At 32.1% G+C, this 15689-nt stretch overlaps 1 protein-coding gene across 1 annotated transcript; it reads right to left on the bottom strand.

Annotated features, from left to right (window-relative positions):
* Positions 1-504: 504 nt before the first annotated feature.
* Positions 505-14861, bottom strand: LOC132736110 (serine--tRNA ligase, mitochondrial-like). Its single transcript, XM_060723191.1, has 15 exons — positions 14762-14861; positions 12740-13246; positions 12111-12233; positions 10903-10980; positions 10289-10363; positions 9515-9551; positions 8858-8924; positions 7792-7933; positions 4946-5078; positions 4348-4425; positions 3612-3774; positions 2833-2926; positions 1763-1861; positions 1026-1100; positions 505-562 (listed from the first exon to the last, which is right to left on the bottom strand). Exons 2-15 carry the CDS (start codon positions 13205-13207, stop codon positions 548-550), a joined length of 1647 nt encoding a protein of 548 aa, XP_060579174.1. The 5' UTR covers positions 13208-13246; positions 14762-14861; the 3' UTR covers positions 505-547.
* Between the last annotated feature and the right edge of the window lie 828 nt (positions 14862-15689).

Below are 15689 nucleotides of genomic sequence, written 5' to 3'. Positions count from 1 at the left end.
CTCCAACAAACCCACTTATTAAATATATTTTCCCCAAAGACATGGGAACCCACTTTTTTTTAAAAAGGGAAATACTTATTAATTTTTTTCACATAACATGCAAGGGAAAAAAGGGCTCCTCAGTGGGTTTTCCTGCGTTTTTTTTTTTTCAAGTAAAAGGGCTTTAAAAAATTTTCCCAAAACTTTTTAACTTTGAGCAAAGATAAGAAAAATTTAATTTTTAAAAAGGGTGTATAATATAAAAAGGATCAAATCTACACCCAAATTTAATTTAAATTTGCTACAAAAAAACCAAATTTTTTCCCACTTTTTGAAAAAGCAGGGGTTTTTTTCCAAATGGATTTATTTTAGAGCGTTTATCCCCTGTTATCTCCCATCTCTGCTTTTTTTTAAAAAATAAAATGTATCCAAAATGAAAAAAATTATTTTTTGGGGAATAAAAAAATTGATGAAAATTCTACTCAGAAAAAAATTTTAAATTTGCACATAACTTAACTTTTAAACATTTTTTTGTCCTATGTCCTCTGAATGTCGTGGTTGAATTCATCTATCTACTTGCATCCTGCAAAGAATTGAAAAGCAATTGATTCTGATTCTATCATTATTTAATAACTCAGCTTTCTGTTGAATAATAGTCAATACAAATAAGTTTTATATATGCATATGAAAATAAATTAGCTTAAAGTACTACAAATAAATATTGATACATGTATATGAAAAATAACTTTTTTGTTTTTGTTTTGTTTTGGGTTTTACGTCACATCGACACAGTATAGGTCATATCGCGACGTTCCAGCTTTACTGGTGGAGGAAGACCTCAGGTGCCCTTCCGTGCATTATTTCAGGCACGAACGGGCACCTGAGTAGAACCACCGACGTTCCGTAAGCTAGCTGGATAGCTTCCTCACATGAAAGAATCCAAAGTCCCTGTGATAACTTTAAACAAGTTAGTATTGATATTAGTGGCAGCTGGTCACTTTCAGTTAATGTATTTTAAGGTTTAAAATCAAGTGATGCTATCTTACCCAAGTGTTATCTGTGAGTTGGTATTCTAGTAGTACTGCAATCATCCTGGTTATATCAGTGACCTCACAATGTACCTTAAACAAAACACAACACTCATAATTCACAATGATATTTTTTTATCTTAAAATCTTACAGTAAAGCTTGGACCTTAAAAATGTGAAACATAATACCTGTTCTTTACATAAAAAGTTTGCCTTCAGAATACAGAAAGGACCATCTTTTCAAGATAAATGTTGAATGTTGCTAACAAGAACACTTCTCTCATAAATCAAGATGGTAATTTTGGCCTTTTTAATTAAAGGCATTTTGACAAAAATTATTAAAAGCTTTGGTCGGCCTTGACTTCAGCTGTAGTCTAGGTCCATACAAAGTGTCCAATAACCAAATATCTAAGATATTAGTGAATAATATACAGCTGACCACCCTGCAGAAAGGTATTAAGAAAATTATTTTTTTAGAGAAAAGCTGACAATAGACTTTTGCAAAGATGTACAGACAAACAAATGAAATGTAATAAAGAGCCATTTACTTTGTTACAATAAAGGGCCATGGCCCTCCTATCCTTATCAAGTTGAATACTGTCTATTCTTTTGATCTTTTCTATTTACTGGTAGAAGATGGCCTGATAACCTACCCTTTTCATATGTACAGATAAAAGCCAATAGAACGCTCACACTTATAAGCTCATAATGAGTATAATTTGCTCTAACACGCTCTAAAAGTCGGATTAACTTACCATATAAACAGGTTTGGAGGATGTGTTTTGTGTATTTTGTGATGATCTAATCATAAGTCTTCTGCTGTTGTAGTCTCCACACATTGACACGGATCCTATCTGTAACACATTACCTCATGTATGAGAACAATGTCATAACTCTCGCCAATATAATGTCATTATTCTAGCCAATAAAATGCAATAATTCTAGCCAATATAATGCCATAATTATAGTCAAAGTAATTTCATTATTCTAGCCAATATAATGCCATAATAATAGCCAAAATAATTTCATAATTAAAGTCAAAGTAATGTCATAATAATAGTCAAAATAAAATCATAATTATAGCTAAAATTATATCTTAACTATAGCCAAAATAATGCTATAATTTTAGCCAAAGTAATGCCATGTTTGTAGCCAAAATATTGTCATTATTTTGGTCAAAATAATGTCTTAATTATAATAAAAGTAATGTCATTATTCTAGCCAATTTATGCCATAATAATAACAAAATAATGCTATAATTATAGTAAAAGTAATGTTATAATAATAGTCAAAATATTGTCATAATTTTGGTCAAAATAATATCATAATTATAGACAAAGTAATGTCATTATTCTAGCCAATATATGCCATAATAATAGTCAAAATTATATCTTAATTATAGCCAAAGTAATGTCATGTTTATAGCCAAAATAATGTCTAACTAAAACAAATTTATTATGTTCACTGAAAATCAGCTAAACTATCAGAATATTTCCTGAAATTATTCTAACTAAAATGTCAGAAATTCTAACACAATCTGTGACTAATATCTGAACTTTCTTCAGGTGAACAGCTGACAAAGTCAAGGTCCATAACTCCAATTTTAAGATTATTTTAAGAAGCAGTGAATGCCACAAAATTGTGAGATTGTATGGACACAATAGTGAGTCATGTGTTAACCTTAAAAATTGATTGCTTAAAAATTTTGCCACGAAACATACTTATGCTATGTTGTTTTAATAATATAAATTAAGTTCAAAATATTTTGATGTGATTCATTCACATTCATGTTCTAGATCATGAAAAAAAAAGATTAAAAACATACTTTAAGATACTGTTGTAAACTGGGTATCCACATCTGTAATTCTATTCTTTTCTCTTCTGCTGCAGTCAGAGAAGGTGCTGGCAGTGAAACCAGTCTGTTTCAAATAAACATGTATATAATGATTAAATAATATATTATGACATTACCAGTAAAGCAATTTGCTGGCAGATAGAAGATGAGATATACCCTGACAAAGATTGTGAGCACAATTAAATTTAGAAGGGTTTTTTTTGCAGACAACACTATTACATAAAACCCCACCCAGACACTGACTTCAGGCTGATAAGTCTTTAAACTATCCCCAAAGTGCTGAGCAACAAAGCTTTTAGTAGTATTAGTATTTGATACACACTGGCTTAAAGATTGGATTAGCCCCTAATACCAGACAGACACTTACACTAGGCCATCCCAGCAGTAACTTGTACTTTCTATAAAACTTATATCAATGAACTACTTAAGTAAATACCCAAATTTTAATAACTGATAGATGGATCAGCCTTGTTAATATTCTAGTAAATTTTCACATGAAAATACTGTTAAATCAAAACAATCATAAAAGACCTCAGATGCCCCTTAAGGCACAAGTGGGCACCTGAGTAGAACCACCAACTTTCCCAGCCTAGCTGGATAGCTTTCTCACATGAAATAATCTAAAGTTCTTGATTTGAACCCCTAGCAGTGACGGGCAAGTAATTTGAAGTCAGCAACTTTAACCACTCTGTCAAGGAGGCCACAAGGAATGCAATGGATACTAAAACAATTAACCAGAAAATATATACCTGAAAGGTACTTTAAATTGTTGATATAGCTTCGTTAACAGATTTGTGAACTGTTCCACGACCTCTGCACTAGACTCCCTGGATTTACACACTGCACACATACACACCTTGATTGACTGTAACACCCCATATAAACCAGGTAAACTTTTCCTTTCTACATTTTCTGCAATTATATCATATTTACAAATATTATTATATGCCAACCAGTGAAATACAAAGTTGTATACATGAAATAAAATCCATATCAGTTGGAATATATCCTTCATAGTGCAGGTGATAAAGCATTGATGAACTTCCTTGCTGACATAAAGCTGCGTATATATTAACTGATATGTTTCCATAAATTTGTTAATTTACATTAAAAGAATTGATGATATTTGCTTTTTTAGATTCAAATACAATAACTTTACTACAATAGATGAAAGTTATTCTACAATAAAGACTTGGTTTGCACAGTTTTCACTCTGTTGAATGATGTAAGCAATCTGTATTTGTGTTTGTTTTCAAAGTTTTAATGAAAATTGTTGTTTTTTTACAAAATATAAAATACATGTATCAAAGAAATTGTTTTTCCAAAATATGCGATATACCTCGTATAGAAAGGAAAAAATATCCATATTTTCTTATTTCTCAGTGTTATATATAGCATATTTACCCCAAACAGACCAATATTCTCTTTAATTGAAGAAGCACATGAAGTACATTATAAGGAATAGTAAACCAAATTCTAACCTACCTGGTATGTAGTTCCTTCCAACAGCAAACATTTGTATAGGTAAATTTTCACAGGCAAGCTCCATTCTAGCAAAATAAGCTGCAAAGTGGACAGATACTGATATAATATAATCCTAAATATTCATTTTACATCTGTTTTAAAGGACTACTATTACTATTTCACAATCTTGACTGTTACTAAGACAAAGTAGGTTATTATAAGAGAATCTTCATCTGACATTTGGAATGAACTTTGCTAGGCCATGTCATTAAAACATTAAGTGCAATCCTAACAAGCAAAATCCAAGACATCCCAATACATGTATAAGTTCTTATGATGACAATTTGACTAATATAATATACCTCCTCTTAATTTTACAATATTTATATGTTACAAAATGAAATAAGTTCAAACAAATCATATGGATCACATTCATATAATTATACTACAGATATTATTTCTGCTTTGTCATATTTGGTCATGTAATAATACATGTCGTAAAATAAGACAGAATATACCCAGAAATATGATATATAATTTCTATAACACCCAAATGTTCTGGTTGTTACGGCAGATTACTCATGTAATATTATCACAGTCATACGTTTACAACACTTACATAGAAAAGAGAGGTGTGAGGTTCCGTGTAGAAACATGTGATCAGTGTGCCGGTCTGACATATCAATGGTTCCCAGTTTATGCTGCAGTCTGTATACAGAAGCCGGGTCCATCATATCTATGCCGCCAGATTCCTGCATGAAATAAGCAAATATGTTATTCAGACCATTAATTCACTTATAGTATAGTTTTTCAACAATTGGAAGTGACATACTATTGGCGAATAATTTAAAACTTTAATATTTGATTTTTTTTACATGGTTTTACTTCACACCAACATATGTCATAGGTCATATGGCGACTCTTATGATAAAAAATGACAAACTAACAAACAGGATCAAAGTTTAAATATATACAATCAGGTTGGATAACTTTATACAGCGCCATAATGTCATTTTTCTACATACTATTATTGTCATATAAAAGAATCATTAAGCATTCTAATACAAGAATGAAAACCATGGTCTAGTGGTGACCAAGTTTGCCTTTCAACCAAGGGAGTGTACATTGTAGCGCCCTTCCCCAAACATGACCAAGTTTCCTCATATGATAGTTTATTCAAGAAAGAAGACTTGAGAGTGCTTAGAATCAAACTTATCTTATATAATAATGCTTAAACTTAAATTGGTAGATCTATTGTGTAACACTATTAATGGAAGTATGGAATCATATCGATATCATGACCTCGATACCATGTCAAATCACTAATTCTTACACAAACTGATCATATCGGAGAAACAAATATGTTATTGAAAACAAGAGGGCCATGATGGCCCTGAGGTCGCTCACCTGTATATAGCCCCCCCCCGGGCCAATTTTTACCCAAGGGCTTTTATTTGTTTATTTCAACAAACTTGGTAGATACCCATAAGAAGATGTTTCATGCTCATTGGGTTTTTTAAAAGAAGATTTTTCAAGTTTTTACTATACACATATAGTTAAAAACAATGACACCCCTGGGGCAGGGCCAGTTTTGACCCCCGGGCTTTTATTTGAACAAACTTTGTAGATATTTACTTAAAGATGTTTTATGCTTAATATCTAAACTCTAGCTATTTGGGTTTTTTCAAAGAAGATTTTTAAGTTTTTGCTATACACATATAAGGAAAATCAATGACCCCCGGGGCGGGCCAGTTTTGACCCCAGGGCTTTTATTTGAACATACTTGGTAGACACCCATTAGAACATGTTTCATGCTAAATATCTTAGCTCTAGCTCTTTGGGTTCTTTAAAAGAAGATTTTTTAAGTTTTTACTATATGCATATAGGGAAAATCAATGACCCCCTGGGGCGGGGCCAATTTTCACCCAAGGGCTTTTATTTCAACAAACTTGATAGACATTCACTAGAAGATGTTTCATGCCAAATATCTAAGCTCTAGCTCTTAAGGTTCTTTAAAAGAAGATTTTTTAAGTTTTAACTATATGCATATAGGGAAAATCAATGACCCCCTGGGGCGAGGCAATTTTGACCCCAGGGTTTTTATTTGAACAAACTTGGTAGACATTCACTAGAAGATGTTTCATGCCAAATATCTAAGCTCTAGCTCTTACAGTTCTTTAAAAGAAGATTTTTTAAGTTTTTACTATATGCATATAGGGAAAATCAATGACCCCCCGGGGCGGGGCCAATTTTGACCCCAGGGCTTTTATTTGAACAAACTTGGTAGACACTCACTAGAAGATGTTTCATGCCAAATATCTTAGCTCTAGCTCTTTGGGTTCTTTAAAAGAAGATTTTTTAAGTTTTTTACTATATGCATATAGGGAAAATCAATGACCCCCTGGGCGGGCCAATTTTGACCCCAGGGTTTTTATTTCAACAAACTTGGTAGACATTCACTAGAAGATGTTTCATGCCAAATATCTAAGCTCTAGCTCTTACAGTTCTTTAAAAGAAGATTTTTTAAGTTTTTACTATATGCATATAGGGAAAATCAATGACCCCCCGGGGCGGGGCCAATTTTGACCCAAGGGCTTTTATTTGAACAAACTTGGTAGACACTCACTAGAAGATGTTTCATGCCAAATATCTTAGCTCTAGCTCTTTGGGTTCTTTAAAAGAAGATTTTTTAAGTTTTTACTATATGCATATAGGGAAAATCAATGACCCCCTGGGGCGGGGCCAATTTTGACCCCAGGGTTTTTATTTGAACAAACTTGGTAGACATTCACTAGAAGATGTTTCATGCCAAATATCTAAGCTCTAGCTCTTACAGTTCTTTAAAAGATTTTTTAAGTTTTTACTATATGCATATAGGGAAAATCAATGACCCCCCGGGGAGGAGCCAATTTTGACCCCAGGGCTTTTATTTGAACAAACTTGGTAGACACTCACTAGAAGATGTTTCATGCCAAATATCTTAGCTCTAGCTCTTTGGGTTCTTTAAAAGAAGATTTTTTTAAGTTTTTACTATATGCATATAGGGAAAATCTATGACCCCCTGGGGCGGGGCCAATTTTGACCCCAGGGCTTTTATTTGAACAAACTTGGTGGACACTCATTAGAAGATGTTTCATGCCAAATATCTAAGCTCTAGCTCTTACGGTTGTTTAAAAGAAGATATTTAAAGATTTTTCTTTCGGTTGCCATGGCAACCAGAGTTCTGTATGGAATTAAATTCTTTGAACAATTTTTAAAGGTGACCACCAAAGGAACATTCCTGTGAAGTTTGGATGAAATTGGCTCAGTGGTTTATGAGGAGATGTCATTTAAAGCAAAAGTTTACGGACGGACAACGGACGGACGCCGGACGAAAAGCGATCACAAAAGCTCACCCTGTCACTTTGTGACAGGTGAGCTAAAAAGACAGCACTTCTCTGATGAGTGTATACAAATCAAACCCACCACAACGGGAGCTTTAAACATTTCTGGTGCTGCCATCTGGTGTATGTGTTGAGATCGAAGTTGTGTAGAGAAGTAGGTGACCAGTTCTTGTTCTAACACAGCTAGTCTGCCAGTCAGGTAGTAAGCCTTGTGTCCAACATTCCTGAAACATATAACAGATATATATATAACAAACATAAAGTTACAACTGCATCTCAAATATTGAAAGTTTTTCAATAAAATCAAAACAATAGAAAGAAGTATAAGAAATTCTTTATTCATTGACTTATGATAATAAAACTTTTACTCAAGACATGATGTCATTTTGAAATTGACCAATAAAGCTATTGTTTCAAGTGTGTGTGTACTTGAATTCATTTATTCTCACCACTGGGTGCCCTTATGGGTGAATCCTCCCAAAGAGTACATGTATTAGTCATTTTAGATTTTGGAGGATAGTGCAAGATACAGATACAGAGAGATGCCCCAATTCCAGAATCTTCTCCTGGTTCTTTAGTGCGCCGAACGTTAGTTTAGTAATTTAAGTTGGCCAGTCCAGGAATCAAACCCACAATGTCGAGATTACAAGTCTGGCAATCTAACCTATTGAGCTATGCCGGCCAGCTTGTTTCAACTTTTCAATAGGTCAATAGGTAAATATATAAACACAAACTATGTTTTGGAAGCTGCATTCTCAATTACATGTACTGGTCAAGTTGATTTCATCCTTGCTTTTAAATTTTTTTTAAAAGTGGCAGATTTTTTACAGACACTATGAATACATACGGTGTTTACCTATAATGTGTTGAGTTTAAAATTTTAATAAATCTTCTCTGCATAAACTCAAAAGATGTTTATTTTACATTTAAAAGAGACTATATAGCTATTATCAGTATTTTCAAATATCAAATTTGAGCACTATATATCTTGAATGAAAATATACCACTTGCTTAAGACTTTTGTCAACTTAAAAAACAAGGTAAAATAGTTTTGTTATGATCACCACTCAAACTTTTATCAAGTTAATAAGAATTTATCATATGCTAAAACACGTTATTTTCACTAAGAAATAGCAAATCAAACATACCTTAATCTGACCATATCTGATTGTCTCAACACTTCCTCATGATCTACTGGTAATGTAGGCTTTCTCTCTGAAATATATTATATATACAATATCATTACAACTTCTGTGCCATTCTTAAATACCAATGCAATCTTTAGCGCATAAAGTCAGAGATTAAAATTCTTGGCAATATAAAGTAAGGTAAGGTAAAGTAAGGGTAAGGTATGGTAAAGTAAGGTAAATGTAAGGATAAGGTAAGGTATGGGATGGTAAGGTGTAAGTAAGGTAAGGTAAATTAAGGGTAAGATAAGGGTAGGTAAGGTAAGGGTAGGTAAGGTAAGTGTAAGATAAAGGTAAGGTTAGGGTTAGGTAAAATAAGCGTAAATAAGATAAAGTAAGGTTAAGGTAAGGGTAAGATTAGATAAAGTAAGGGTAAGGTAGGGTAAAGTGAGGGTTAGGTAAGGGTAAGGTAAGGTGAGGTAAGTATAACAAAATCAGTCTTTAATTGCACATAACATGTAAAACAATAATTTAATCTTGAATCTTTTTACCTTCATAAAACCTCAATATATTTATCTCAAATTTAATTTTCTTGAAATATTTTTACTCATCTGGAGGCATGCTGTTTTAATTGGAAGTTAATTCCTTTTTAGGTTAACAAACAATTACTGACTTTACCTTCAAAATGTTCCTGTAGAACTTTTAAGTCGTCTGGCTGGAAAATGGAAAATATTTTAAATCTTTGTAGCCATGATAATAATTCTTTATTTAGTAACATACACCGATATACTTTATGCCTCCTAGAAAATAGAGTGACCCTGTCTAAAATTATCAGCATTTGTCAAATATTACAGGACACGAACTGATTTGACCTTTACTCTGCAAAATGTATGTAACTGATCTGCCCGGCCTTGAAATTTTTAAACAGTTCATTTGTTAATATGAAAGACTCTGATATCAAAACATAAGTATTTAAAATACAAAAGTAGAGAGCAAGGGCGGATAGATGAACAAGCTTCATATTGGCATCATCGGAAACCATGGGTACTGATTCCACTGAACTACATTCAACATGAATGAAGTGTATATGTATCAAGTAAGCCTAAGTTAGCAAGGATGCATAATGGTGATATAGGTCCATTTATTTTATTGTTTCTAGCATTCAAAAGGTAACTATATATCAGTCGTTATATTTAAATCAGTTATGATTTCAATATTATTTAAACCAATGATAATATAAATCAATATGAGACTGCTCTCTGGATCACTAGCACTAACGACCAATCATAACCCATAAAACTAACATTCACTATACAATGTATTCTTCACAATTAATCTACATAAAAAAAGAATCTCCAGTCATTAATAAATGTATTGAATGACTTTTTATAAAACAAATTATGTAACAGTGCAGTAAATAACGCAGTAAAGAATTCCGGACAATATACTTACAACATCTATAGAAAGATTGCTGGGTAAGGACAATGCAAGTAACATGACTCTCTCCTCTACATCCCAGTATTTAACCTGCAAAATTCATTGTATTATGGTAGACTTTACCTCATTTCACAACAGTTAGTAAAAAATAATCAACTTTATTTCATTTTACAAAAGTTACAAAGAAATAAAAAACTTCATCTGAATTTAACAATAGCTAGTAGTTAATAATTACTTTTAGCTCATTTCTCAATATCTATTAAAGTATTAATGAATAATCAAATTACTTCATTCATCAATAGCTATAAATAAATAATCAAGTTTATTTTATAATACTTGTATTGATAATCAACTTTATCTCACATTTACGGGTAATATTAGCAATTAATAAATTATCACTGCAACAGGTTCCAGCCACTCCAGCATCTCTTCATACTTCATGTGAGAGAGCTATCCAGCTAGCTTATGGGGCGCCGGTGCCTGTTTGTGCCTGAAATTATGTTCAAAGGGGCACCTGAGGTTTTCCTCCACAAGTAAAGCTGGAAAGTCGCTACAAGACCTATACTGTGTTGGTGCCATGTTAAACTCAACCAAAAAATAAGCAAAAAATACTGCCAGATTCTACTTACCATAAGCTGTTTTAAGTGAGATTTGGTATTCTTTCCTTCTTCTTTGAGACACTTCATTTGTGAAGTCTGATCCTTTGTCTGAAATTTCACATTTAAAATTTTGGATATTCTTTATATACGAGGGGTTATCCAAAAATTCGTGGACTTTTTAAATATCTTTTGAACGTCAACTTGTATTGTAATGAAATTTTATCAGCATACATTGTAGAATATTATCAACACATTTTGAAAGGAACAGTTAATTGTGTAAATAAATAATGATTTTATATTGCTTTTAAATAAGCAAATACACGGCACCCGGCGCACGGTAGAAAAGCGCAGTAAATCATCGTATATTTCTTGCTAAAAAAACCTAAAAAATTAACTTAGAAAACCCGCTGAACATCGCATATTTCTTCTATGATGTCATTTAAGTAATTCGTTAAAATAATGGACGTCATTTCCGTTTATTTTTGTTGATATCGCTTGAAACGCCAGACGCCTTTATTGTTTACAACGAGAAAATGACGGACTCGCGGTAATTAGAAAGTCGCGCGATCATAAAGCGATCATAATTTTTTGTTGTAATTTGGGAACGACACCTACAAAAACTTTTTTAAAAATCAGCAGACGAACAGAGAAAAGAAAATTTCACGATCATTAGTGTTAAAGTGGCATAAGAAATTTAGTGATGGACATTACTTTGAGAAGCAGGAACTGTCATTGACCGCGTAACGTTGGAGCACAAGTTGTATGTTAATATTATGACGTTGACGTCAATAACATTTTGGAGTGCGCCGCTGTCGCCGACATGTGTTTATGTAAAATTAAATATTGTTGTAATGTAAGAAGCTACTCACATGAATTTTTCTGTGTTTATTTGTTATTAATTCTTCTAAGCAGTGTAAGAATTTCAAATTAATATCTCAAATATATTTTATGCAACAAAGAAAGTCCACGAATTTTTGGATAACCCCTCGTACATGTACATAATTTTACAAGTTATACAACTACTGAAACCAGATTATATGTACATGTGGATTCTACATAAGAAATTAGATTTGTTGAAAATTCACAAAACTTAAAATGTCAAAAGAACCCTTTGTTACAATCTCCTAAAGGCAGTCATTTCTTTCACTTAAAACATTTTCTAGTTTTTACTTACAACAAAATCATACCAGGAATTAAAAATACAAATAACTTAGTGAAACACAGTACAATTAAACTACCTTTGTTCCACTCCGTTTTTGTTCACCAACTATTTTAGCTATTTGGCTGGCAATATTTTCTCTTTTCAACTCAAGCTTCACTTTCTCCTCTCCAAGTTGAAGATATCCTGCATAGTCTTGTTTCTATAGCAACAAAAACATGACAAAACCTTCAAGTAATGTTTTTTGAAGTATCTTGAATGGTTTACTGTGATCTATGTTGTTGCAAAAAATAAAAATAAAAAATACTTCTCTTGCTAGCGTTCAAAACTTGGATCAAGATTTCCATATTAAAAAAAAAACACAACAACATATGATGCTGTGACAGTGCCTAAATCACAGAAATAATGAACATTGACTTTTAATCTGGATGCATGTGTGAAATTTGCAAACATTTTGTCAATTAGGTTTGGAGAAAACTGCTCATAAAAATTATCTTTTGTGAACCACTGAATGCAATTTATACATATAGTTCAACAATTAGAAAATAAATAAATAAATGTGCGAATTAAACATGTTATCATTTTTATGAATAAAATTAATTTTACATTTTTAATTGATGATTTATAAAAAAAAACAACAAAAAAACATTAATTATACCCCCAAGTTATGTAAAGGACTATTAACTTTGCAATACTTCTTAGTCTTACCAACTGATCAATATTAATGTCCAGCCCTCTTCTTTGTAGGTTTACTTTCAGCTGCTCAATATCCACCAATTTCTCCTCAAGGTCAAGGTCATAACTGAAAGCAGATGAGATATCGGAGTGTCTGTCACTCACAAATATAGATGAACTATAATACCGCTTCTGTGAAAAACGATCATTAGGAAGCATTGGTTGTTCTGTTAAGTGTTTCTTCGTCTTTAACAAGTAGTTGGAATTTTGCCAAGAATGACTTTCTCTGTTTAAAAGACATTTCTCCATGCTCATTAAACAAATTCTAGACTTTACCATCATTGCCTCTCTTTGACAACATTTTCCCTTGTACCTCTGACTGAAATTTCTGCTAATTGTCAGATGCTGAAATCTTCTACATGATTTCAAATATGTATAGGTCAAAGGTCTTTCTAGAATTCCACTTTTCGGGTTCATCAAATGTTTCCACATAGTATTCATGATGACAGACTGAGAATATTTTCAGCAGTGTCTGAAGTTCTGAAAGGGATAAAAACTTGCAGTGACTTATCATTTTCTCAACCTGATTTCTTATAAAAATGGTAATCTTTTGATATCAGAAAAACATAACGACTTTTTGGGGTAAAAAAAAACAGTATTTCACTTAAAAGAAAACTTGATCACAAATAAAAAGAAAAATTCATAAAATAAAAATAAACTATTAATCAGTTAATTATAATGTTGAAATGCTCAAATAAACATAAACAAGTTAGCATTTTAAAAGCCAGTTCTTGCTTCATTAATTTTAAATGTGCCTGTTTTATCTTTGACATTGTGTGACAGTAAGTATGTAAGCAATATACTATTAAACCTTTACTGTATAGCTAACCCAAATCATAAGTCTTGTTTAAATAAAACTTAACAGTAAGTGAAGAAAAAGATTAAAGTTCTACGGAAGCATTCTGGTGCCAACTCATAATGTTCAATAAAAAAAATAAACTCCTACGTAGGAGATAAAAAAGCTTAATTAGATGTTTATAACTCCTACATAAGAGATTAAAAAAAAGCCAAAAGCCTAATTAGGAGTTTATATCTCCTACATAGGTTTTTATGACTTTATAAGAAATGTTATATTGGCAATGGAACAAGACATGTGTCAATGCTGCCACACTTCACCTTTCAGGTTTCTGAAGTGTACAGTGTCTTAGGGTGAAGTGTCTGTAAGCATTGGCGATGTATCCTGAAAATTTGCTTCACAGCTCTTCGACAAACTTATATAAGCATTTCAATGTCTAAAATATGATTTTATGAAAAGTTTAAAAGGCTTTAAAGATTACATTTTCAATACAAACTAGCTGAATCAAACGAGCAATTTATCCATTTTCGGCCATTTCGTATGTGTATAATTAAATAACTAAACAGACATAATACAGAAACATCGTTAAATATATGCAGAGAATGACGTCTTTAGTGAGTTCAATTTTCGCTACTAGTTGTATTGCTCACAATAATTCAGATTATTGAGTTCTGGTTATTTCGCTCGAAATCATCTCTGGCTACAGAATAAGGGTATTTACTAAAGCAGCTTGCCACAATTACATTTTGACCCATATAATCTATTTTCCTACATAATATGCTATCTTAAGTTATACTCTAACATACATATCCGTCAAACTCTATGCTTTTAGTTCTTTGATATATATATCATCCTATGTAGGAATTATAAAGTCCTAATTAGGCTTTTTTATCTCCTACGAAGGAGTTATAAAGTCCTATGTAGGACTTATAAACTCCTAATTAGGCTTTTTTTTATCTCCTATGTAGGAGTTACAAAGTCCTACGTAGGCCTTTTAAATCCTAATTAGGCTCTTTTTTTTCTCCAAAAAGAATTTTTATTTTTTTATAAAAATGAAAATCAATAGCAGCATGTGACCGTAACAAGAGTTAGTCGCGAAAATCTATTACAAAACCCAATTTATTAATATATATGTTCATAATTTATGGAAGCATTAGCTTGCAAATAAACAACTTTCTACTTTTTTCAAGCATAATCACCTGATGTTTAATATAACTCCTACTTATTCTTCATTGATTAGTAATAAAACTTTAATAATTTTTTTGTTTGATCCATGTTGTTAAACGCTTGTTGGTAAGACGATCCTATTACTTACGGTCAGACATGACAATTTACTTTTCCATATGCATACATTATATGAGATTCTGACTTTCAAAAGAATATATCTTTGACCAGCCAGTGTTTTTGCAAAGTTATCTCTCTTGCTGCTTGCACAAAAAAATGTTTGTCCCAGCTCCAAGTAATGAAACTAAATGGAAATTATGCAGATCCCATATACAATGTATAATTTCTGCTTTTGCAGTATCCACGATGCCTGGCAATATATATTAATCTTCCTAACAATGCAAACAGAAGCTGTGTGGCAGTTGCACTAAATTAATACAGGGTATTATTCTATCTGTATAATTTCCAAGAAGTTTCACTGCATACAACAAGAGCCATGTCAACATGGCCATCCCTGCCGAATGTGTTTGCTCATTGTAAGAATGTATAATTATGTAGTAGAGCAGAATAATTCAATTTTAAGAGGTCTTTTAATAATGAAAACTGATGGCTGAAGTGATTACAGATTTGAAACCTATGTGAATACTGATGGATGATAATAACAAAGGGCAATAACTGAAAAATAATGCAGGGTAGGTTATCATTCTTGAGTGCTGCACTCCTCCTCAATGAGATCTATCCACCTATGAAGTTTCAAGTTAAAACCTCTAACACTTTTAAAATAATTAAGGTCTAGACAAAAAGTATGAAAAATAACACAATAACTCAAAAATTATAAAGGGTAGAGTTATCATTTTTGCTTACAGCATTCCTCCTCAATAAGATAAATCCACATATGAAGTTTCATGTTGACATCTCAAACACTTTTTGAATTATGCTCCACTTAGGTGAACAATTAGGTAT

This window comes from Ruditapes philippinarum, unplaced genomic scaffold (genome assembly GCF_026571515.1).
Source record: "Ruditapes philippinarum isolate M1 unplaced genomic scaffold, ASM2657151v2 ctg4279_1_1_1_1, whole genome shotgun sequence".
NCBI classification, from domain to species: Eukaryota; Metazoa; Mollusca; class Bivalvia; order Venerida; family Veneridae; genus Ruditapes; species Ruditapes philippinarum.
Note: the sequence above shows the minus strand (reverse complement) of the source record. Positions and strands in the feature narration are given on the sequence as shown.

What these genes read in the sequence shown, in the direction of transcription:
- LOC132736110 (XM_060723191.1), bottom strand. Translation starts at nt 13,207, where the DNA reads ATGAATACTATGTGGAAACATTTGATGAACCCGAAAAGTGGAATTCTA. An exon ending in TGGAAGGAACTACATACCAG is followed by an intron (nt 3,775 to 4,347) that starts GTAGGTTAGAAT and finishes ATATAATTGCAG; the next exon opens with AAAATGTAGAAAGGAAAAGT. An exon ending in CCTCCAAACCTGTTTATATG is followed by an intron (nt 1,101 to 1,762) that starts GTAAGTTAATCC and finishes GTTTTGTTTAAG; the next exon opens with GTACATTGTGAGGTCACTGA.